Source organism: Crocodylus porosus, unplaced genomic scaffold, assembly GCF_001723895.1.
Source record: "Crocodylus porosus isolate Cpor-Errol unplaced genomic scaffold, CroPor_comp1, whole genome shotgun sequence".
NCBI lineage: Eukaryota > Metazoa > Chordata > Crocodylia > Crocodylidae > Crocodylus > Crocodylus porosus.
In genome coordinates this window covers 14,884,775-14,911,416 of record NW_017728931.1, presented here as the reverse complement: position 1 = coordinate 14,911,416, position 26,642 = coordinate 14,884,775, and the positions used below count along the sequence as shown (strand labels likewise).

At 41.0% G+C, this 26,642-nt stretch overlaps 1 protein-coding gene across 1 annotated transcript in view; it reads right to left on the bottom strand.

Moving 5' to 3' along the window:
• Positions 1 to 21,367, bottom strand: part of LOC109316304 (potassium voltage-gated channel subfamily KQT member 1-like) — a 311,290-nt gene extending 289,923 nt beyond the window's left edge. Inside the window, exons 1-4 of the mRNA XM_019544251.1 lie at positions 21,296 to 21,367; positions 14,195 to 14,289; positions 12,600 to 12,640; positions 5,396 to 5,457 (exon numbers count right to left, since the gene is read on the bottom strand). Coding sequence (XP_019399796.1) covers positions 5,396 to 5,457; positions 12,600 to 12,640; positions 14,195 to 14,289; positions 21,296 to 21,328 — 231 coding nt within the window. The 5' untranslated portion in view covers positions 21,329 to 21,367. The remainder of the gene's footprint in view (positions 1 to 5,395; positions 5,458 to 12,599; positions 12,641 to 14,194; positions 14,290 to 21,295) is intronic.
• Positions 21,368 to 26,642: the final 5,275 nt, after the last annotated feature.

The following is a 26,642-nucleotide window of genomic DNA, read 5'->3' as shown; positions in this document are numbered from 1 at the left end:
CAAATGGCTGCTTTTGGCTTCTAGCATTATCACATGTTGTCTAAAAGTATGGAAATAGTTATGGTAATATGGACAGTAAATCATAACTGTAAATACCACATAAAGAAGACAGCCATATAATTATAAAAATACCTAATAGATTTCTTTTTTCAAAGACAACACAGCTGTCTCTTCTAACCTTTCATTTGTAGATTCTTTTCTCTCCTGTTTTTATTTATAGGTTGCCATGCAGTTTGACATGGCACACCAAGGTTTTTGTTTCTAATTTTGAAAAGAAAAAGGGGGAGGAAGACATAATACTCATTTCATCAGAAAAAGGCATTAGCTTACAATTTTAAAGAGAAACTAATGCCAACTTTAGAACATCATCTTGGCAAATATTTCCCCCCTAATGCATTTCAAAATAATCTGTCAATGGCTACATACCAAAATTTAAAATTAAACCCTGCCGTTGAACTAAAAGAAGGGTCGGCCAAATGACATATATCACATGTTGGGAAAGAATCCTCATTCTTGTTCTTAACATCTCTATGTTGTTAGTAAAGGAACCATAATAGGTTATTAGGCTGACCACAACAAAATAAACCTCTTATGTCCTACTCATAAAAAATCAGGTTGAAAAGTGTTATGGGTAAAATTACATTATGCACCGTGCCATGTTAATGAAGGAGTAAAGCCTGGCATAACACTAGTGTTTCCAAAAAGGTATTTTCATGTCATCTGGAAACCACCACCACATGCTTTTTCCCTCTCCAACCAGCCTTTAAATGTTTAGAAAGTTATATGAGCATACACATTAATTCTCCTTCACTGTAGACATGCTGCTCCATCCCATACAATCTTTTTTTTCTTTTTTATTACTGATACAGAGGTTACAGGCAATGCTGTTCATAGTAAAGAAATGAATCTTTGAGACCGCAGTTTTGAATTTTGGGACCTTCTTTCAGTCATCTTATTTATACATTTAGTGTTGAGTCCTAGACTTAAATTCTCCTATATCTAGTAGCTTAGATCCAAATGGTAAGGAAACATGTACAAGGTTAAAGCCCATCTTCAACATAAAAATACATGGTTCCTCCCTGAAAATCTATGAGCAAACAATTATTATGGCTGTATGTAAAACCATATACACCCTTCTGAATGGGTGATTGATGCATAATACCCTTTTACACATAAAGCTAAAAAGTGAGAAAGACCAGCCTGAAGCAGAAATGTGTTAACTTCATGTAGAGATCACATTTTTAACTGGATAATCATAAAAATCCATGGCTGCATTTTAAACCATCTAAACTAATTGGCCTCTGTCCACAAATGTGTCATTTTAATCAATCACAGGGGTTGGTCCTTAGGCTGGTTTTGTTCAATAACTTCATCAACAACCTGAAAGATGGCATACAGTGTACCCTCAGCAAGTCTGCAGATGACACCAAGTTGTGGGGGGAGTGGTAGATATGTTGGAGGATAGAGTTGGGATTCAGAGTGACCTAGACAAATTGAGCATTGGGCCAAAAGGAATCTCCTGAATGTTCAACAAGGACAAGTGCAAAGTCCTGCATTTAGGACAGAATGTCCCATGCACCAGTACAGGCTGGGGGCTGACTGGCTGGGCAGCAATTCTGCAGAAAAGGACCTGGAAGTTACAGTGGACAATAAGCTGAATATGAGCCAACAGTGTGCCCTTGTTGAAGGCTAATGGCATACTGGGCCAGCAGATCAAGGGAAGTGATTATTCCCCTCTATTCAGCATTGGTGAGGCTGCATTTGGAGTACTGTGTTCAGTTTTGGCCCCCCTGCTACAGAAAGGATATGGAAAAATTGGAGAGAGGCCAACAGAGGGCAATGAAAATAGTGAGGGGCTGAGGCACATGACTTCTGAGGAGATGCTGAGGGTACTGGGCTTATTTAGTCTAGAGAAGAGAAGACTGAGAGGGGATTTAATAGCAGCCTTCATCTACCTGAAGGGGGGTTTGAGAGAGGATGGAGCTAGACTGTTCTTAGTGATGGCAGATGACAGAACAAGGAGCAATGATCTCAAGTTGCACCAAGGGAAGTTTAGGTTAGATATTATTAGGTTATTATTCCAAGGGAAGTGGTGCTTGCTCCTACCCTGGGGGTCTTCAAAAGGAGGCTAGATAGATACCTTGCCAGGGTCATTTGAACCCAGTACTCTTTCCTGCCCATGGCAGGGGGTCAGACTTGATGATCTGCTCAGGTCCCTTCTGACCCTACCAACTATGAAACTATTAGGAAGGATTTTCTCACTAGAAGGGTAGTAAAACACGGGAACAGGTTACCCAGAGAGCTTGTGGCCTTCTCCTTCCTTGGAGGTTTTTAAGACCTGGTTAGACAAAACCTTGGCTGGGATGATCTAGTTGGGAATGATCCTGCTTTGAGCAGGGGGTTGGACTATATGACCTCCTGAGGTCCCTTCCAACCTTAATTTTCTATGATACTATGACTAAAGTTATAAATAACTACAAGGTTAAATTGTACTGATAAAGCAAAAAGATCAGCTTTCCCTGTTTCAGACTCTACTGCTTGCAGTTTGATTTGGAAACAAAAGGAAGTTGGATACTGAATGTATTTTACAGGGCTTACCCAATAAATTATCTTGATACATTTTCATTCCCTTCTGTTTGTTTTCTCTAGAACAATGAATATTGAGATAGAAACCACCAGTTCCCACACAATACAAGGAAAGTTAAACAACTGTGCTATAATTAAGCAAACAGAAAAGTAATTAAGGTTTGCCCACACTCCCACTTGAAATTAAACCTGCAACAACTATATTTACATTGTATTTACACGTGACCAATGTTAACAGGGCTTTTATGACTGATGTTTTAACTTTTGTGGATGTCGTTTCAAACACCCTTTTGGAATCTTCACTGTAGATGGGCACTGAATACTTATCAGGGACATTTAATATGATTAAATAAAACCATGTTATCGTCATTTCTAAAAGGTTTAGTTCCAGGTAATGTTGAGGAAAATAAGAGCTTTTGTGAGCTGTAGGGACAGGACACACACACAATCTGTAATGTCACTTATTCAGCATTGCATTTACAGAGCATTCCCACATGTTACATCATTTTTTACCTTTACCAAAAAGCTACCCTTACACTGCCCAAATTAAAACTCTGAAGTTAAAAGTTCTTAAACTATTACCAACATTACCCGGCAGCTAGACCAGTAACACTCTGACCTCCCTTCTTCATATTATGGAGGAATCAGGAAAAAATGAAGTACTGACTTAGTAACGCACCAGCCCTCTGGTCTATTGAGGATAATTCTCCATACTAACTACTGAAAGTGTTATTCTAGATAACCTTCCTGTATCATGTTCCTGGACCTACTGCCCTGTGGGTTTGTCTGTACGTGAACATTTGGAAAATGTAACCTGAATGAATTAAATGTGTGAATTTAAAGTGCATTGGCTAAATAGCATTAAAACCATTTGTGAGTGACTTAGGCTAAAGCAAATTAAGACAATACTCATTCTGATTAAGTCTCTCCATATGATGCACTGACATTATTCAATCTGCTTTAAAAGTTAATTTGGATTAATTTTCCTAACTGTCCTCATGCGGACAAATGGTATTATTGATTCCTTTGCTGTGAAGTTGGTTATCTCTAGGATGCAACACAATGCAACCCAAGGAGCTAAATGACCGTATAAAATCACAGCACTGTATATTTCCATGTTAAGGTAATATGCCATGTAGATAAGTGTGGAAATTTCATATTTACATGATTTCTATTGACACTTCTATAAGAGGCACTGTAGTTTATCAGGAACCATCAAAACTTCCCCCACAGCCTTCACATAACTTAAAACAAGATGAAAAGCTTGTGTATAAGGGAGGAACTGCAAGCACTGGATGTCCTGGATCACAGATAGATGTTTGTCTCAAACATTAGAACTGTTATATATGACTCCACTGTGATGTGAGTCAGACTAGCATGAGAGAGAGTGCACCACACAGCTAAGATGGCTGGTAACTTTATTGTTCAGCTAAGAAACCCAAGCCGGAAAGCAAACATGGTGTTCAAGAGGGATGCAAAGTAACAGTGTTTAAAGAAACTGTACCATTGTAATGGCTAATGAATAATACATCAGAGGTGTAACAAGCTTTTTCAGTTTCCAGGATGGGGCATTGGAAGATTGCTGCTCACTGGAGAGTGAGACTGTGTGGGGTGCGGGGAGAAGATTCTTACCTGCTGGGGCTCATCGCTGTCTTCGCTTGAATGGTAGTTGCAGCTGCTGCCATAACAGCATGAGCTCATGCTGCCGCCTCTGAGGCACAGGCAGTGGTGAGGGCTCTCTGAGGGTGACTTCTGGTGCTCCATTCACCTCTGGGGGCAAGGCTATGCCTCCTATGGTAAAACCTCCCAGGCGTGTGGGGGAGTTGTTCCAGCCCACTTCTGCTCCCCAGATACACTATGGGACATAGGGATGCTCAGGGCCTCTACGCCCAGGCAGGGGCTGTGTAGGCTGTGCCTGCTGTGGCAAAGGTTTCTGGGGAGAAGGGACCCTAATGGCACCCCTCCATACTTATCCATCGGGACCTAGTGCCCTGCTTGCTCCACCGTAGTTACACTACTGGTAATACATCAGAAAAACAAGTTGCAGTAGGGGATTTTACTATAATAAAACAAAACATCTAACTGTCTGCATAAAATGTGTTGTTTCTATGGACAGACAACCTACAGGGAACAGGGAAGTCATATCAGCAGCATACCAAATAATGGCAAGAGACACAGGTTCCCTCTTCTGTGGAAACTTGCTTTTTCTTTATTTTGAATATTATGAGTGAAAGCAACTGGAAAAAACTAAAAAGGATGCATTTATAAGCATACAGTGTCTAGAATAATAGTGCCCAATCTAGTTGTCACCTTTAGGTACCACTTCAGGAAATGGTTATTAACAATAATTATGAACAAATTCTTGAAGACAAGAAAGTGAGGAAATATACATGCAAAGGTAACGTCACAGAAACAGTAACAGTAAACCTTAGAAAACCACAAGATTATCAAGTGAGACATCAGCTGCTGCTATTTACAAAGAGTGCTGGTAATGGCGTCTCTAGTATATTTAATACAATAATTCACATAAGGCAAAAACCTTGTCAGTATGCAGAATTTGTCTAGAAAATTTATGTTACCTGGCTACAGGTTGAAAGTATTCCTATTTGAAACTAAGAATCAAGGTTGCAGAGCAGGTAAATGGTTAATGCTAACATGTACATATAACTTCATCTCCCTTCGAAAAATTAGGATATTTTTCCTTATTATGGTGCCCTGCAGTTCTAAGTAAATCATACCCAGATATTATCTTGAGGTCCTCTAGATCAGATATCATTACTCAGGGAAAAAAAAGCTTTCATACACTTACCTTATCCTCTAACCGGATCAGTCTGGCTCCTACAGTATAGTATCCTTTGTCTACCCCTTTTTCTTAAAAAAAAAAATAAAAAAATTGGGACATTCATTAGATGAAGAATAAACTGTGAGTAAGGATATTTAATGGGATTAAAAACCATATAGAAGCTAGTAAAATGTCAGGGTGATATTGATAACATCAGTGCAAGTAGAAAATGTGATTTTCAGAGTGAGCCACAGAAAAGAGGAACTGTGTCCCCATGCTATGTGTACATGTGCATATATATATATAATATATATAGTTATGCACAATTTATACAATGTACACATGCTAATTATACTGTCATGCATATTCATAAATAAGATAATCTATTATCGATTTGCATTTATATCCATGACAAGCTGCATAATCTAGTAAGTAAAACACTGGACTGACTGGCCATCAGAAGACCCTGCCACTGATTTACTACTACTGAATAAGTCATTTCAAATATCCTTACCCTCATTCTTTCTCCAAGTTTCTGATAATCTTGTTTATTGAAGCCCCAGTCCTAAAATTTGCTTCTCTTAGTCAATTGCAACACTGGAACCTCTTCAAAACTAAAGCTGCTGTTTGAGTTTGTACAGTTTTTAGCACAATGGGGCCAAAACCTGGGTCAAGGCCTGTAGAGACTGCTGTAACTCAACTCAGCAATCAAAATCACTAGATTATGTGCTGGGCAAAATATTCATAATAGATGAAAATATCAGAAACACTACAAAGAGTTAGGAACCTATATAAATATCCACTAAATTAAATGCTTGCTTTCCAAGTAGTCATTTTTTTTATACAATAGATGGTGATGTGAAAAAAAGGAAGAAAAATAATTTTCTGAGGAAAAAGATTCAGTCCTTTGGGCATTGAAGCAATGAATTGTTGTATACTCATGTTTATATTCCTTTTCCACATTTTTTGCTGGATGGTGTGAGCTCTATTTGTTGAATTGTTGTATTTTCCTGAATGCTTGAGGTAGGAGCTATTGAGACTGACAACATATAGGTTGAAGTTACACAGACCATACTAAGGGCACCTAAAACACAAATATCCACGCGTTAAAGCTTGTTAATGTCTGCTAAGTGTCCTCTGAGTGTCTCAAAGTTATACTACTTTAGGCAATGGTTAACTCTGGGCTGTGCTACCTAAATCATGTTAGGGTAACTTGCTCCATGGAGATAAAAGAAGTAATTTGCAGTCCCCCAGTATCCCAGAATGCATTTTTCTCAACTCCCCCCACCTCCCACTTCCCCAGAGCAGGGATACAGCTCAGGTGCCCTGGGTCTAGCCATACCCTTGTTCACCAGTCCTCAAGTGGCAAGTCAGTACGCATTTACATGTGCATTTGAATGTGCATTAGCCTATTTGAATGTGCATTACCCTATTTGAATGCGCATTAAAGTATCACAAAAAAGTGTTCTTTAGCTAATGCACATTAAAATAGGTTAATACACCTTTTTCTAGTACCTCACTATGGAGGTACTAGATTGAATGAGTATTACCTAAAGCTCATTAATGAACATGTAGACACCCTCAGAGCTGTGCAGTCAAGAAATAGAATTGACTGTTAATGTGTGGCTGCTCACAGAGGGCACATCTACATATGCAGTTAACGCACCTGAATTTTCTGCACAAAAAGTTCAGGCTCATTAAAGTGCTCCACAGTGTACATTTACACATGCACCTCTGCTGGGAGCACACTGAGCCTAACAGGAACAGCCCAGTCCGGAGCTTCTCTTGCTTTGCTCTGCCCCCTCACAGCAGGCAGCCAGAGCTCCAGGTTGTGCAGGAACTCTCTCAGCGTGGTGGGCAGTTCCATCCCAGCCAGAGGAGGTTGGGCTGGCCCTGAGTCGGGGCAGTGGGGAAGGCTATCCTGACTGGTGGGAAGCTGCCTCCCAGTCTTGTGGAGATCAGGTCCCATCCTAATTTCCATAGGGCTGGGAGGCAGATGCAACAGCTCTCCCAGCCATGTGGGGATCAGGATCGGTCCCAATCTCGTGTGGCTAGCAGACAGCATCTTGCCAAGCTGAGACAGCTCTCCCTACATCCTGTGGGCCCCTGCTTTAATGCTGAAATTTAATGCTGCTTAATAGTCCACAGATTTAGTGTGGCAGAAGCATACTATAGCTTCACTCTCAGAGTCAGTGGACATCCTCTTGGCATATGTTCAGGGGAAGGCTGTTTCTTATCTTGCCCTTCCACCAAAGACTCCCTGGGATATTAAGAGGGCATTCACCCTGATAGGAGAGAAGTTTTATCAAAGGAAGTAAGGAGTTGGCTAGTACGCTATTCATTTTACATACAAGTAGATCCCACAAATATGCCCCTACCGCTTGCCCACCACCACCACCTGCCTCCACTCCTCCATCACTTAGCTATCAAAAGCTCCAGCTCTGGCTTTATTCTGGCCCAGGAAACAGATTGCATAGTAACTCCAGCCTCTACCTGGCTCAGCAGCAGCAGTTGTGGTAGCAGCAGCTCCAGTCCTGCCACTGGCTCTGGGGCTGGGACTGGAGCTGCCACCATCACTGCTATTGCTACATGGCCTGGTAAGGGCTGAAGCCACTTTCTGTTCTGTGCCCCAGGCCAGAGCACAGCTGGAGCCACAGTCAGAGCTGAAGCTATGGAGGGTAAGGAGTAGTGGGGAGGAGACAGAGGTAGTGCCAGGGGAGGCAGAGGAAGCACCAGAGGGATAGAAGATGCTGTGGCTCCAGCTCTGATGCTGGGTTGAGGATGGGGCTGCATCAGCTGGCTCTCCCTCCCCCTCTCCCCTGCTTATGTTCAAATCCAAGACAAGAGACTTCCTCCCCCCAACCCCCAAGTTAAATGGAAACAAAAACCTTGTCTTAGATTTGAACAAGTAAGGTAATACTGTTTCTTATTTTGACTATTCCAGAAGATTGTGAAGGGGAGAAAACAAAGAAAAGAGGAGTTAGAAAAAGTGTCAGAAGGGGTTGTAGCTATTTTGTGACGTGGCATTCCTCTCAGATGAAGTGAAAAGCATAATATGCAATAATCAGTTAGCTGTGGCATTTATTTTACTTTACTGACATATATGCTATATATGCCTTAGAGGGATAAAGAAGGGTATAAGTGCCCAAAAGCTTGCAGAGAACATTTTTTCTAACTACTCAGTTGGTCTAATAAAAGATACCACATTTATCCAAAGAACCTTATCTGACTTAGAAGACTGTAGTCTTTCCATCTTCTGGTTAACTTCCATTTAATTAAGAATTTCAGGAGCAATTAACTAGCATTTCTCTCTAGTACAGACCGAAACCTTTACATAAAAGCAAACTGGTAAACGGATGGACACTAGTTTAAATAACACTATTCTAATGCATTTGATTTCTCTCTAGTGTTTATACTCTTCCTCAGCAGGCTTTTCGAAGGATATAATTTCATTCTTTCATTCTGAGATTTTTTTTCTTTTTTCGTTTGGAGAAAGGTTGCATAGTAACCTTTTGGAAAAGCTTGTATGAAAATTATACACCTGAAACTCTTTTCATGTTTTTTATCTTGAAACCTAAATAACTTTCTCGTAACATTTTTGGTCTCTAATAAATGGATAGATTGGCCAATTGACAGGAGAATAATCTCCAAATATGTGAGGAATACAAACAGAAAAAAGAAGGAATGTATTTATTGTGAATCAAGTATAATTAGATGGAATAGGATGCAATTGTGTGAGAAAAAAACAGCTGGGCAGCAAGAATGAATTTTGTGAATACAATGCAGTAATCTTCCCAGGTACACAACAGATGTTTATCACCTGCATATTTACATTTGACAAGGTAAAACAGTACCAAATGTATAATATGAAGAATTCTTAGCTACTAGGGATCGAAAAAGACCTCAGTCTTTCAGTTTATTTCTTTCCTCCATTTCAATGCATTTCCTCTTCTCTCTGCAAACACTTTACTTGTTTCAAAAACTAGATAAGCCTAAATTCCCTGCACTAATTACTAATCTGGGAGAACTACAGATTTTCAGTGTCCAACCTGAGATGCTTTGCATCTGACTTTCAGAGACTCCACATTCAGTGTTCTCATTTGGAAAAAAATCAGTAAAAGTAAGCTCCAACTGGTTACCAAACTTTTTCAGTTTTCTTTTTAATAAAGTACTTTACTGCATTTCATCAGAACATTTCAATTTTTTTAAATCTGTTTTTTTTTTTTAGTAAGAACGTATACTTAGTATAATGTTAACATATGGAGTGAAGTCCTGCCAAACTGCCTGAAAAAGATTTGAGCTGGAAATGATCTGTTTTGTTTTTTACAGTGTAAGAAATCTTCCATTTCAGTATAATAAAGCAATAGCTTGCATATGCTCACTATATGAGGTTGCTAAAGATTTTTCCCAAGCTATTTGAAATCAATTTGTTATTGTTATTATCATCATTATTACCACCAGAAAATGAAGAATTTAAGTTTGGTGAATGACAGACTACTAAAAGCATCTGGAAACCTCAGGAAATTCACCAAGTCCAGTAGCTGAACTGGATGAAAGGCAGGCTAAAAGAAGTCATCCTGTTTAATTGTTGGTTTTATGCTAGTAAAGGGCTAAATCCAGTTCGTTGATGTAAGTACCTATGCTGACATGTGAGAACACCAAAATTCCCCTCTAACCTTCAGAGGGAATAGATGGTGTGAGAGTCTGTTGTCACCAGAAAAGGTCCCAAACTACTACCGTCCCACCCACTTTCCTGGTGGTTGGGTGAAATAAGCTCAATATCCAAATCACCTCTGGTTTTAGTAAAATATCCATCATCTAATACTTGGAAATAAATAAGCCCAGTTTAGGAACATTCATTTCATTCTTGAGTTTCCACAGGTTTTTAATAAAATAATTAACGTCAGATTATTTCTGGCCTTGGTCTTGCCAACTGAGACAATGAGGTTCTGCAAACTTGAGTGCCATCTCCAGTTTTCCCTTCTCCAGTTGCTTATTCCTCATATCTGATCTATTTCATTGCAAGTTGGGGTCACTATAAAGCTGGCAGGCTGTGGGGACAGGTGTCATTCTTGGCAATGTCACCTTGAAAGTTGGTTACTTCTGGAATAGTTATCTCAGAGCAGCTATTCAGCACTAGAGGTTTTCCAAGAAAAGATTAGTGGGGAAGCTGCATAAGTGATGGGGCTGCCATGTTCTTCAGAGCAGCAATCATTTCTTTCATAACATGTTTCAAGGAGTCCTGGGGGATCCTTAGTCCACTCCCTAACAAGACTGCACTTCATAATCAGGCCAGAGAATGAACCTGCCAACATTTCTGTTAGAACTGAATATTTGAGGAAACCAATGTTTTTCCTGAATGCAAATAAAATCTGAATATAAAATGAAGGGCAAGTTTGTTTTTTTGATGACAAGAAAAGCTGTTGCAGATCTTGGCTTGAATTAGAAAATGTCCTCCCTCAGACTGAGTTTTAGAACATCTCCCTAAGTTTTATCTGATAAGTAAAATCCCACTGCTGAACCTGAGCTCTCCTGCAAGTGCACTCATACCTTGCTGGCCTATTTACCAATTACAGTCCCTTGAGCTGGTGATAGCATTATGCAGTTCTAATTAAACACTGGTTCAAACCTACAAAATTATTTGACATCATCCAAATACATTGTCTGACCTAAGATTTAGCAACTAAACTTTCTTAGCATCTCCACTAGGACTTACTGCTTAATGAAGCAGGCAGAGAAAGCATCCAGCTTCAGAAATTCCCTGGAATATTATATCTCAGTTATGCCCTTTACATTCAAATGTCCCTCTCAGCCTGCAGCTTAGAGACAAAAAGCTGTCTAAAAAACCCCCAATCATATCTTCACCTCGATACTATGTGAGTTATAGCTGCAATTTGATAGTGGTCAGAGTTTACCCCGCTTTAGGAGATAATACCGGTTCTGATAATATTCCCCATTTTCATCACAGGTCCTGCAAGACATTTTTCAAAGGCACCAAAGTGATTTAGGAGTCCAAATACTATTTTCAAAGGTGGCTTAGGTACTCAGGGTTGAAAGTCCCTATGAGTGTTAGGGAAACTGATGCTGTTGTGTGCCAAACCTCACTTTGGAAAACAGAATTTAGCCTCCTAACGATATGTCTATACTCCTCAAAGCAGCCTTGTTTGAAGGCAGGGGTTCTCAAACTTTGTGATATTGCAACCCTGTCAAATAATATATAAATTTATGTGACTCCCCCATGATTAAAGCTATTGATTTCATTAGGATTAGGTAGGGGACAAATAAAGCACATTTACCTTTGTATATTAAATGAAATATAATAGTCAAAAAACACTTTATAAAGTTTATCAAATTCCAAACTTTTTCACTGAAAAAAAACCACTGTCAAATTTAAAACCCAATCGTTTTCAATGAGAAGAATGAATTGGCTTAGTACTGCTTAGTTTTTCAAACCTGGGCTTTATTTTCAAGACTGCTAGTCTCATTTTGCGCTCCACGTTTATTTTTGATCAGTATTTGCTCTTTAAAGTGGCAACTGTTGAAAACCCTGATTTACACATGTAGGACATTGCAAAGGGAAAACTCACACTCAATCGCATGCAGTCAATCAAACTGTTGACAGATAAACATTGAGCTTTACTAACAGAGTGTTTGCACGATGAGGAGGAAAGAGAAGTTTGTGACTGACTTTTAAGTTGCTCACGACCCCCCGGGGGGTTGCAACCCACAGTTTGAGAACCCCTGTTCTAAGGTATACCTGACCTGCTTGGTGCATAGTAGTTCCCAAAGCAGAGATAACTTTGTGACAAAGCTACTTGGGGCTGTATACACATGTCCTAAGATACTTCAGTGCTTTTGAAAATTTCATTCAAAACCTAGAGAATCCAAACTTATAGAATCTTTCAAAAGGAAGAAAGCTGTAAGTGTAAGAAAGTGTAATTAGTATGTTTACCTAAACCCTAAACCAAGCCATCAACAACTTAGAAAGCAATTCGGTATGGCAAATCATATACTAAAAGAAGTGTCCAGGCCTCTGTGTCATGGTACCTTTTCTTAGCAGTTATGGTCAGTTTCTGTTTAATCCCAGCAGCACTACCTGAATGTCAGGTAGCACTCATTACATAGCTATACAGCATTCATTAGCTGCATCTAGCAACTGATTGAACACTACGGTTGTTCTATATTAGTCTTAAGTGACAGAACCATTCATCTTACAATACAGTCACCATACCTGGAAGGAAAAGAGCAGGCTTCCCTAAGGAATGATCCAGTCTGAAAAGCAAACAGAGATCATTTTAGTTTGCCAGCTGCAGAATTATCAAACAACTTATTGTCTGCAACTTGGAACAGCACACAGATCCATTTTACATGCAAAAGAACAGTAGTTTGAAACTAGCAGCAAAGTCAATGAAAAGTTTTGGCATCATTTCCTAGATATAAACAGTCAGCAGTTTGGCCCCTTTATGTATTGTAATTTGGTGGAATAAAATTTCAAAGTTATTCTATTTATTCTGTTTTCATGTTATAACTAAAACAATTTAGTTGTATGAAACCATCTATCCTTCTTCAGCATGGTGTATGTGTGAGAGGTCACCAGAAGAGCTGTGAGAAGCTTTGATCCCCGATTTGATTTGGCAGAGATTTGGCCTGATTAAGTGGCCAAATCTCCAGATCGGAAGCAAATGAGGAGACCCTTTAATCCCTCCAAACTGAATCAGAACCCTCCAAATTGATTTGGAGACATCTGATGATTTGGACATAGATGCAGTTTTAAATGTTTTTTCTACATACCTCAAGATACCAGGTGGCTCGTGAATGCTGAGATGGTGTGGTGGATGGAGCACACCACAGGAGCATGGGGGGCTCCCCAGTGCACTTGGCAGCAGACCTGGAAGTGGAAAAGGAGTACTTCGGGTCCACTTCTGGGTCTGCTGGGGAGCACGCTGGGGGCCCCTCCACACCCCCCTGGCTCGGCAACTGGTTCCTGCTGGGTCTGGGGGGGGCACCCAGGGATGAGCGCTGAGCTGGAAGGTGTGTGGGAGGGCCCCCTCGCGTGCTCAATGGAGGACCCAGAAGTGGACTGGAAGTACTTCTGGTCCACTTCCGGGTTTGCTGCTGAGCATGTGGGGGCCCCCCCCCATGTTCCTGTGGGATGCTGCATGCACCCCACCATTGCAGTGTTCACAAGCAGTACCTAGTACCTTGAGGTATGTAGAAAAAACATTTAAAGCTGTGTCTATGGCTGAATTGCTGATTCTCCAAATCAGCATCAAATCTTCAGATTCAGCTGGATTGAATGGGGGACAGTGATCTGAATCAATGAACTGAATCACTGTCCCAAATTTGGGCCAACTTCAAATCTGAATGGAATATGGCCCACTTTGCACGCTCCTAGTCACCAGGACCTTCAATACCTCAAGCTCAATACCTAGGCAGGAGTATGGAGGGATCCCAGACTTTCCACACCCTTTTCAGACCATTGGGACAGTATTCAAAAACCAGACGGAATCCAGACATCTGGCATTTTGATGGCTGTAGTTATATATGCAACCAGAAATTGAACCCAGATCTCCTGTATGGCAGACAAGGATTCTACAATTTAGCTTTGCACTAAATACAGTAATATTTGTAACTCTTCCTTAAATTTCATAGAGAGTTGAAAAAATAAATTTGGATACAGTGGAACTGATCCAGCTCAACAGGAGTTTGGCCACTGCTTCAGTGGTTAAATATTCTGATTTTGGTGTCCTGCATTAGCTATGCATCTCTCCTCAAGCCAGCTGAAACCAGAGAAATCAAACACTGGATGGGGTATATAGGGCCTACCGTCTTTGAAGTTCTTTTATCCGGACCATCATATTGAGGTGTCCTTGAGAGTATTGTTCAATTACATCACGTACATCATATGGTTTCCGGGCTTGCTGCAAAAGGAGTAATATGAAAGTGTCAGATAATGCTTATTTTTACATCATTCATATGTATCAGATAGACTTTCTTTTTAATTCTCAAGAGGTTTTTTGGTGATATTCTCTGTAAGAACTGAAAAATATGATAATCCTAGACAATTCTTTACTATTATAGCTGCCAAGGTATAAAAGTCATCGCAATGTCCCCTGCTTTTCTTGTGATACAATGTGGATTTCAAATCTTTTTCAATTAGGCACCTTGGAGCTACTCTGTATAGGAAAAACTTTCTTCATAGTCTCCACAGGCACTCAGCAGAAGCCCTGAAGATGTCTGATGAAGACCTCTCCCACATGGAGCACATTATCTTTCAAACCTGAGGGTAAGGAATACTTTAGCTATTGCATATGCGATATATGTGATAGCTAAATCAGCATATGCTATACAGCTATAACATATTACATATGCTGATTATTGATCCAAGACCATCCTTGTCCCTATCATACTTTCCTTTCCATAAACTCTTAGACTCTGTCTTGAAGTGATTCAGGTTCTTTGCCCTCATTATTTTTCTCAGAAGAGTATTCCAAAACTCTGCTCTTCTAAAAAACCAGATACTTTAATTTCCAGTTCTATTTGTTTATAAAAAAAAAGTTTATTTTTAGGCTATTTAAATTTATTTTCAGTCTAAATTTATTTGTAAACTACATAGCTCCTTTTTTCTCTTCATGATAGTCACCCTGCAAAAGTATATATATGAAGTATATATAAGAAGCAATCATATTCCCACACAACTTTCTAAAATAAATAAGCCAAACATGCATCTCATAGTGTAGGTTCTCCATTTCCTGAACATCATGGCAGCCCTTCTTTATACCTGTTCTAGTTCAAATTCTTTTTTTCATAGATTTCATAGACATTAAGGCTGGAAGGGACCTTGGGAGATCACCGAGTCCAGCCCCCTGCCCCAAGGGCAGGAAGTCAGCTGGGGTCATAGGATCCCAGCAAGGTAAGCATCCAAACACTTCTTAAAGGAGTCCAGAGTAGGTGCTTGCAACACCTCTGGAGGGCGCCCATTCCAGGCCTTGGGGGCTTGGACAGTAAAGAAGTTTTTCCTTATGTCCAGCTTAAAATGGTCTTGGAGGAGTTTGTGACCGTTCCACCTTGTCATCCCTTGGGGCATTCTGGTGAACAGGCATTCCTCCAGATCCTCATGCACAACCCTGATGTACTTATAGGCTGCCACCAGGTCACCCCTGATCCTGTGCTTTTCCAGGCTGAAGAGTCGCATGACTCTCAGCCTGTCTTCATAAGGCCTATTCTCCTGTCCTCTGATCATGCACGTGGCTCTCCTCTGGACTCCAAGCTTCTCCACATCCTTCCTGAATTGAGGAGCCCAGAACTGGATGCAGTACTCCAACTGCAGCCTCACCAAGGCTGAGTACAGTGGGAGGATGACATCCTGAGATTTAACTGAGAAGCATCTATGGATGCAAGCCAATCTTTTAAAAAGGATCAGGGCTGTCCTACTTGCAGATTGTACATACAGCCCATGAGCAGTTAACTTGCAGCTCACAGGGTCCCACCTGGCTTCTAGCTCTCTTCACCACTCCCTTCTCATGTTGTTTGGGTCTCAAGGTTTTCCCTTCCTCCTCTGGCGTCTTGTTCTGCTCCCAGCCCTGAGGGCAGGCAGAAGTGGCCTACAGAGTGGGAGTAGAAAGGGCCATGGTAAGGAAGACCATGTGGCAATGGGAGTGGGGTTCTGGGCAGCCCACACAGCAGGGGAAGAAGTGAGGGGCATAGTGAGGGGGCCACTCAGAAGTTGGACAGCCCTGTCATAGGAGATCAGAACTTTACACAGTAGTCTAAATAGGGGATTACTAATGCCATGTACAGTGGCCTTGTTATTAATCCATCAATGTGACTGCCCTTCATACTGTTAGAATTTGTACCATTTGTAATACTCTACTACACAAGGTAGTCTAATTCTTTCTCTATAATAATGTGGCCCTTCTCTGTGTTGGCAATATTGCCCCATTTTTGTCTTCTGCAACTGTCATAAGATTTGGTCCACTTCATTGTTCTTGTCTCTGAAGTCAATAATCGTGTCATAGAAGGGCATTAGATGGGTATGACAAGATCTTCCTTGGATAAAACCTTGTTGTACTTTGTCCCCTTTTCAGGGACTTCCATATCCTTGATTTTTCATTCCTTCAGCAGCTGTTCCAATCAGGCATGTGGGATGGCAATTTCTGGGGTCAGTCTTTTTCTCTTTTTGAAATATAGGCACTACATTTGCTCCTTTCCCATTATAGGGTATTATCCCCAATTTGACAGATTCAGTGGAGCTAAGTGCTATAGTGTCTACTCTTTCCTTCCAGTTCTTTCACTCTTCTAAGTTTGGCTTCTACCACCTCATATATAGTAATACTTCTTTCATGTATGGTCATTTCCATAACCACACTATCATTCCCATTTGCAACTCTATTATCCTTATTACTTCTTCATCATTCAAAACCAATGAAAAATATTTATTGGGAAATACCTATATTGTATTCAATCTCCATCCCAGCTTCAATGTATAGAAGCCCCACCTCTTCCCTACAAGTTCTCTTTTAATTTATCCAATTAAAAAAACATTTTCTGGGGTTTTTATGATTCCTTTCCAGGTCTAACTTAGCTAAAGCTTTGGCCATTCTCACTTTCTCTCTGCAATGTTTGACCACTAGAAGATCTCTCTCCATACTAATCAAACCCTTTTCCTATTCCTTATAGAGCCTCTGTGTGCTCTTAATATCCTGTTTAAGATACTTGTTTATCCAAGTAGGCTAGTAGTTCTTTCCAACCAATTATTTTGCATTGCTTGGGATGCAAACTCTTCATGATACTTGCATGTTTGCTTTAAAGCAGTGGCACGTACAGGCTGGGCCGGCCCCATGGGCTGGTCTGTTGTTGGGTCCAACATGGGGGATCAGGCTGCAAGCAGGATAAATGTTGCACTATTGGTCTGAGGGCCCAGTCAGGCTCAATTAACACTGTCACTGGTCCTCTGCAATCACATTTCTGGACCTGTGGGGTGCCCCATAAGTCAAATGATATGGCTCTGTCAGCTGGATTAAGTCCATGGGCTGGATCTTCATCACCCTTTCTTAAAAATAATTTCACATAACTTCTGCATCTTACAATATTAAGATAATTGCAATTTAGGATGACTGGATTCAGATGCACACAATTCCAAAGTTTGGGGATGTTTAGTGTCAAGATTTTGGTCTAGATATCTACAAAATGCTTCCCCAAGATGTGAACCTGTTTGGATCCATAAATTAGGCCCATCTTTACTTAACAGTATTATATGCAAAAAAGCAGAATTAAGATAGAAAAATAAAAGTGAAGATAAAGTCCAGTATTTCCCTCACTTCAGTCTTCCTTTAGACTGCTAAACTTCCTCCTGGAATTCTGTGACTTTTGAGACATGACTTTAAAAAAAAAAGTCTGGAGAATTTGCATTAAATTATGTGATTTTAAAGGTAGCAAAACAGCCCAGAAGTGGGGGAGGGGACTGGGAACAATCTCCTTTAGGAAATATCAACATTTTTGGACCCACCCCAGCCCAGTGGAAATATGGGGCAAGACGTCTCTATTTTGGCTTTGGCTCAAGAGAAAAAAAAAGGTACACTGCAAATCCAGTAACTGAAAATAACTGAAAACAGCTCATTAGTCATCTTGTTGTCTGTTTCCACTCTGCCACAGCTTCAGCCGAAGCCATTAGCATGCACCATTGCACACATGCACTGAACACCTACAGTATGTGCTGGAGTCATGCTTGGAAGGCAGCCACAGGATCCTAGAAATTTCACATAAAAGCCTGGAATTGGAGTGGAAACAAATCCTGTAAAATGAAGGAGCAAAAAGTCTTAATGACAAAATCCTTTCCTAGCACTTGGTTGTGGGAAGTTACCTGCATTATTGCCTTCAACAAAATGTAGCTGTTGTGTAAGGGACTGCATGCGTGAGGAGGTTGTTTTTGTTTTGTTTTGTTTTGTTTTCAAGCTTTCAATTTATTGCCTATTTTTCTCCCTCCCTTCTCAAGCTTTGCTTGTTGCAGACGCTGACACATCACTATTTCTGGCCAGAAAAGCAGTCTATTGTCTTCCCCCAGAGAACCAGTGCCAATATCTCTCTTTAGATTGACTGGCAGGGGTGCTTTGAGAACATTTTGGCTAACCCTCCTTTCCTCCTTTTGGACACACTCTATTTAGACATGATGCATGGCTAACAGCCTAGCTGTGCTAGTGGGGTTTTTTTTCCCTTTAGAGGCTACCATGTGCATAATTAATTCTCTTCATTCCACACAAAACTTTCCTTTTTCATTCCCCTAAAAATCCTTTTACCACTGCTACCAAATCATCAACACTGAAACTTTGTGTTGTTAAAGGATGTACATTGCATTCTTCCTGAAACCAACCTAAAACCTGAAAAAAAAAGTTTCTAAAAAAATCTTTCTAACATCCACCTTTTCCCTTCTGTTTTCCCATTAACCTTTTTTAGACCAGAACAGGTTATATTCTGCGAGCATGTGGCACAGACTCCACAAATGTGTTTAAATTGAATACAACTTCTTGTGAAGTTATGAAAAATAATAGAATATACAGTAAAAATCATGTAATGAATACTCCCAAAGAAGTTTGGTAAACACTTCAAGCCCATCTAAGTTTGACCAGTTCTAGACCCTTTCCCCCTAAATGTATCCTAAATCAGGCACATTATATCTATTTAAAAATTGGACTATAGCCCAGCATAGATGTTTTAACACATCTCATATTCAGGTTCTCCTTTTCTGAGCTTCCAAACTCTATCTGGATTCTGGTTTTTCTTAGCCTAAGTTCCAGGTCCATAAAGAATACAGGATTCTTGAAACATCAAGTTAAACATAGGCATCAGGTCATATAATCCCTTTCACAAAAGTAGTTAAGGTTTCCCTTTATACACTGGGACCACATAATTGAAAACTGCACCTGTGCCACAGCTGGGGGCATTGAAGCAGTGGCAGCATGGGCACAGTTCTCGGCACCAATGCAGTGCCTTGCCACCTGGCCCTGGTGTGAGTGCAGGCAAAACCTCTTGCCTTCAGAATGATGCTGAAGCCCTCCCAGCTCTGTGAGATAGATGGAGTGGCTCTGAGAGTCAGATCTGGCTTGAAGGCCATATGTCTTTGACCCCCAGGCTAGGATATCTATAAAAAACTAGTTATATTTTATATCTATAAAAACTAGGAGTGGAAGGGAGGGATATGTTCAGGGGAATCCCTAATTATTCATGCAGCCTCCATAATGTGGACATACTCTGGATGATCATCCTGTTTAATCTATTCACCTACTACTGCATTGCAGGAGGACATTGGCTGAAACAGATGTCACATTCGTCCAGGGACTCTAAAGACAAAGAACCACTGTCCTGCTTCAAGTATTCAAGTTTAAATGTGCTATCACTTTTTCTGGGGATATCATAGGGTGCATCTGTAAGGTTATTGCAGGTCGTTCCCTAACAAGCTAGCTAGGTTGCGTGCTCTCTCCAGCCACCTACAAGCAGAGGAATAGCAATGAAGCATGAAAAGGCTACATTTGTAAATGGCTGTTCCACTCCTGTTTTGATGAGGGTCTATAACAGACACAGGGTGCTCTGTTACTTGCAGGAGCCTAAGCAGCAGCAAGGTAGCCAGAAGTTGCTTGCAATCCCAATTAGGCACCACTGCCTGATTGGGGAAATGGACCTGGCTGTTCCCTACAAGAGCAGAGCTCTGAACAGCAAAGGCAGCAGTTTGATACCAGCAGCCAGAGAGATGCCATTGGCTGAGCTACTACTCAATGTCTTGGAGGTAGGGGCGGGGCTATTGGGATGGAGGGGAGCCCTTGGTATGACTTCAAGCTGCACCCTAATGGGGAATGGTGGGCTGAGATCAAGCAGGGGGAGCCTTGACTCATGGGAGCTCTGAGGCAGGGCCCAGGTTGGTGGAGGCACATGGAGCAGAGTCCAGGCTTGCCGTGAGCCCCGAAGCTGTTGTAGGGAGCCAGGACTAAGGCTTCAAGGGGGTGGGTCACTAAGCCTTGGGGAGCTAGTAGAGAAGCTCCCAGGCAAAGGGATAAGGGATAGCTCAGGGGGGCACGGACCAGGGCACGGACCCCTAGCCCCATGGTGTGAGCTCAGATGCTCAGGGTGGGGCTTGGAGGCCCAGAATATGATTAGGTAAGAGCACAGTTTGAGGGTGTTGGGACCATGAGCTCCAGTAGGGACAGAGCTCATGTGAGACTCTGGTGCTCAGGGTCCAGGTACTAGCGACTTGGAGAAACATCTGTGAGACATGGGAAATGATAAGGGAAGGCTGGAGATGTGTGTAAGGCTCTTGTCACCAGGGCAAGTAAATGGGCAACCTCCCACTTCAGTGACATCTTTTAAAAGTATTAATATCAAGGTGTGGCAGGAGAGTTAGGCAGACGGTTTGCCTGGAAGCAAGTGGGTGGGCCAACAATTTGACCAGTCCTGGGATGCACTCTTGTTACAGGGTTAAATCCTGTGACAATCAGGATTGCATCAAATACAGCAGCTATTTATAGCTGCTGCGGAGTCTTTTCTGCTAGTCAAACAATTATCTTCAAAAGGAAGAAAATGTATTTTTTTAAATTATCTTGGAAAATAAAAGCAGAACATAAAATATTGATAAAAAATAACTCTGGGGCTGATCTACAAATTCTGTAATGTTTAGGTGTTCTGCAGGAGTCCTTCATGTTTGTGGGGAATTCTTTATACAGTTTGAGATTTACCACTGAGTAGTAATATGCAAGCATGAGTTTAAATAGATTTTAAATAGACCTTGTTTATTAGCCCTTGTCATAGACCTTGAATTAGCCATATGCTCAAAGACAAATTTCACCTGCAGAGTTTTTACTGGTCAGGCCCACTGTCATCCCCTATCCTGCATGAACACTTCTCTTCTTCATTTATCCTTTTGTTAGTGGCATTACTTACCTGAAATTTTCTTCTGGCAACAAAATACTGCATTCTCCTAATGACTTTGACAGCTGTTCGGTGTGCTTCAGTTAACCTGCCAAGTAAAGCAAACACACATACACAAAGAAATAGAAAAATATTTTAATAGAATATGACAACTCTATGCATTGAAATACAAATGTGCCTTAATACCTGTCTGCAATGCAAATTTATAGCAGCACATTTAGCATGTGTCTTTATTGTTCTGTTACTTTGTCTTCTTGGATAATTCTGGTTCTAAGTACAATATATTGATAAGAGAGACGGTAGAAGCAGGTGTACAAAGATGATATGTGAGGGGGATTAGATGGGATTACTGTCAGTGCATACAACTGGCATCAGTTCGAAGAATGTGAAATGTTTTTAGAACCATGACTACATTCCTTATTTTGCTTTTATTGAATGGTTGCCCAAGAGCTCCAAAGCGCAGAAATTAAGTCCTTTGAAAACCTGCTTTGATTCCTGAAGGGAAGAAGGAAGAAAAAACAGAGCACCATATTTGAAAAACAAAGGCCTAACATAGCATGCAATCATATTACCTACATGTATCTGTGTGTCTGCATAGGTATATGTGCATGCAGAATGGCATAACTTATTTGTTAGCTATTACATTATTATATATATAGACATAGATCTATCTAGCTATGTCACATAATATCACAGTATAGAGAGGCAGCCAGGCACCTAGGGCAAAGAGGAGGCAGTGACTTCCAGTTCATAACCGAGAATGTGTGGCTGCTGGAAGCAACTGTTTTTTTCACTCCCTGTCTACCACCATCCCCCAGTCAGCGGCTGGGGCAGTTGCCCCTATCACTTTGCTCCCAGTTCTACCACTACTCACCTTCCCAATTTATTTTTTCTATCAGTTAAAACTGGTGAGTTGTACAAAATTATATTTCTCCTCCCAAGCAAGCAATGGCAGTAGGAACACAATATTCTACGTTGACATTAACATCCAGTCATAACCTGGAAGAAGCAGCTATCATGGAGACTAAGAGAACAATCAAGTCTTTCAATGTCTGTCACTGGTGTGCAATCTTGGTATCATTTACTCTAAGGCACCAATATAAAGAATAAAGGCATTACAAAGAAAACAAAAGAGATAGCACTGTATCAAATAAATAACAGTTTTACTTTTATAATGTGCTCTTTGATGAATTTGGTATACTTTTCCTTGGGCAATGTATCACTTACTGTTTCTAAAGGGTGTAGGTTGTAGCTGTGTTGGTCTAAGGACATAGGCAGACATGGTTCTGTGGGTACATTTGATATCTTTTATTAGACCAATTTAAAAAGTTGGAAAAAATTTTTTTCGCAAGCTTTCAGGTGTAAAAACCCTTCATCAGACTGACAAAGATACATCAACTGCAGAGGCTTCCTCAGCCTGATGAAGGGTTTTTAACCTGAAAGCTTGTTAAAATTTTTTTACCCAACTATTTAAGTTGGTCTAATAAAAGATAATCAGATACACTCTTACAATTTCTAAGCAAGTCATTATTATAAAATTTTTAAAATGTACATACAGAGGCATACACATACAATGCAAACATGCATGCATGCATACATATATACATACATACAAACATGTATGTAATTTGCTTTATAAATAAAAATTACAATTTAAGTATATTAGAAGGACAAAGCCTTCAAGAGAGGCACTTGGGCCCCTGGGTTATCAGGGTATAAAAGGAGCATTAAGAGAGAACAAGGCCATTGCTGAGAAACTTAACGAGTTCTTTACATCAGTCTTTAACTGTGGAAGATGCTGGAGAGAATCCTCCACCAGAATCATTCCCCCCAGAGGACAAGTCACTAGAATACCAGAGGACTGGAGGGTTGTCAGTGTAACGCTAATCCTTAAAAAAGGCTCCAGAGGGGACCTTGAATATTGTTAGGTTTGGCCCCTATACCTCAAAACAGATAAATAAAAAAATGGAAAAGGTACAAAGATAATCAGATGTATAGAGTGGCTTCTGAGTCTACAAAACACAAAGTCTGCAAAATAAATTGTACAGAGAAAGTAAATAGTGAGTTATTGTTTACCATATTTACTCAAATAGAAGATGACCCAGATTATAAGACAACCCACCAATAATTAGATTTTATATATAGAAAATTTATAAGTTTGTTACAATTTTCTAAGTACAGAATCAACTATTGGAGATGTGTCATGAATTCCACTGCTACATCAGGAAAAATAAATCTCAGGGGTCAGGTAGCCCCTCTGCCTCTCCCCAACTTCTTCCCCCTGCAGCCCCTGCTTTACAATCAGACTCTGCTTCCCCTGAACACACGGAAGTGATGTGCAAAATTAAAAATTCTGACCTTGAAATTAAATACAGCTGTAGTAATTTAAATATAGTACCCATAAACTTAGTTCATCAAAAACTGATGCATTTTTCCTTTTATGAAACTGCTACAAGTTTAGCACAGGTACTCCATAAACAGACTTTTATGCACCACTTTGTTACTCATTTATATATAGTACAAACTATTTTTTTTTACACTCCCCCCTGCTAAAACTTTGCTATTCCGTCTCACATGGTTCATTTAACAGTCTGTAGCACATATCCACAGTTGACCGTCATCATCCCCTTACAATAAATGCAACCACACATCTGTGCACCCATGCCTCCATGCACCTGCATGCCAACTGCCATCTCCTTTAACTATTACAATTAAGCAAATGACCTCTGCATCCCTCCCACTCCAGCTCCTGCTCCCCACCCCTGACAACCCATTTCTTTCTTTCCCCAGTGCCTTCACATCTTTACAACTCCCAAATCCCTGCCTTTCTCATCATCTTCTTCCCTCTCAGCATTGTTGGTCTCTTTATCATCATTATCATCTTCTTTGAAGGTCTACCCCTGAACAGTCTGAACCACTCTTTCTCCCTCCATAGCTTTTCCACCATCTTTTCCTCATCTTCTCCTTCCATCTTTTTGTAGTACAACTGTAGCTCACTCACTCTCATTTTAATGGAGTCCTTGACTGGAAGGTTCATGTGCTTGTACATGATCAGGTTTTTGGTCTTCTGAAGGGCATTCCTGAAGCAGGAAATGAACTGGTTGATGCAGGCTTTCAGAGTACCTTGCTGCTTGGTCAAGTGGCTGAACCACCCCTCTGGGCAGAGTCTTTATCTCTGTCACCATCTGGAGGAGTTTGCCTATTCTCCCCACAACTCCTTGGTGTACAGGCAGCTCCAGAGGAGGTGATTGACTGTTTCCTCCTTCCACCAGCACATTTGCCTGGGGCAGTCTGGTGAACTTCTCTGTCCCTCTCCGTATCTCTGCATTTGCACAAAGAATGCCTGGTGGGCTTCCTGCCAGCTGAAGTTTCTGTGCTCATTCTGCAGGTCCTTATGGAAGATTCATTCCTACAGTGGCCTGGCAGCTGTCCATGGGTGACAGTCTGTTCCTTGCCCTTACCACCTTCTGCATCTTACAGTGGTTTGTCGGAGTTGCTGGAGCTTCACTGTGTAATTCATATCTGTTTCAGAAGTGCTCCAGGACCTTGTAGAACCATGACAGCTCCCAGGTCCACCCCTGTCCTTTGAATGGTGAGTAGACCCACCAGCGTCACAGCAGGTCTCCTGCATAGTATCTCACAAAGTGATCTGTTTTACAGTTTGCTCCAGTTGCCAGTTTGCAGATCTGGTTTGTGTATTTATCCCAAAGGAACCACCCACAACCCCTGGTCTTCTTCTTCTTGTACAGTGTGGTCCTCACTACTTTCTCCCATATGGAGACCCGGAAGGAGACACACATGACCCTCTGGCCTCTTCAGATGGTTTCTATGAAGGCAGGGGAAGACCAGTGTGGTGTACAGAAGCACTAATATTAACACAGCTTTCATAAGCGCTTCCCCCTCTTCCATCATCAGGTGGCTCATGTTCCACAGTCCCAGTCTCTGTTTGACCTAGGCCTCAGTCTTCTCCCACACCTGTCCAGTCAAATCTGGGTCAAACTCCACCCAAGGATTTTAACCTTGTCATGGTTAAGACACCTAAGGCCAACCCTAGTTCTCCAGGGTTGATAGATCCCTGAGTTTATCCAGTGCCACGCAAGTGCTCTTGCTCATGCTGAGCTTGCCCCCTGCTGCTGCTCTGTACACTTTGATGTGTTGTAGCACACTTTCCAATGAGCACTTACCCTACACAGGACACTGAGGTTGTCCATGTAGGCCAGTTTTCCTAAGAACCTCCACTCCAAGGATTCCGGGGTCTTTCTTGAGTTGCTAGGCTAGCAGTTTCATATATAGTACAAACTATACATGATATTATTCCAAAGCTAAAAGACACATGATTTACTGTATAGTTCATCAGTCTGGCCCCCAGCAAAGTCAACAGCATTTCAAGCCATGCTGACCCTGTAGCTCAGCATTACTTAGTATGCATGTGTGTACTCCAGGTACCCACCACAAAGGACGCCTGTACTTATTAGTCCCCCCACTCATGATGGGAACCAGGTGTTCTTGTCATGAGTCCTTGGATGCTCCAAACATTTCTATGTATATAAGGTGTAGGGCAACTTGGTCTGGCTTAACCTCATAGAGGCCAGGGACACACTAATCATTGTGACAGGCTGGGGAAGGAGCAACACAGGGCTTGGTGAAATGTTTGGGGCCCTGTTTCATAATGTTTTACAGACATTTAAAGTGGTGAAGAAATAGGAAATGGGAAAAAGGTATAGCTCAGCTGTAGGATTGAAGACATAGTCTGAATGTATTCAATGTAGTGGCTCACCATTACTTTAAAATTAGTTGGTGCTGAGAAGGACTGCATTTAATGCACAGTACCATATATCTTATTCAGATGGGGTGCATTGGCCTATTCTTGTGGTAGGTTCCCATCAGCATCTTGGCCTTTTGACTATGATCAAGCACTTTTGGCACCAAGGGGAGGTGTCAGGGTTTGCTCTCGCCCTTCCTGGTGCTGGCCTGGTATTGTAGTACCTCCAGACCTGGTGAAAGTTCCCTGTCGGGGGGAACACCTGCCTGATTTTTCTTAAGGACCAAAAAGGGAGAGAAAGAGAGAGAAAGGTTTCTATCAGCATATTTGGCTATTATGCGCCATGTATTTTATAATTATATTCAATGTTGGCTGTATTCAATCAACTTCACGGTTGATTTCTATTACTGAGCACATGCTGCTTTTGGCAACCGTTTAATCATAGACAATGTATTTAATGAGGTTTCTTTATATGCAAATGTAAGATGAGGGGCTTTTTCCCCTGATGCTGACTGAAGGAAAAACCCCTCATATATTTCAGTAAATATGGTAACATATTTCAAAATATTAGAACTAGGGAGCATAAAATGAAACTAT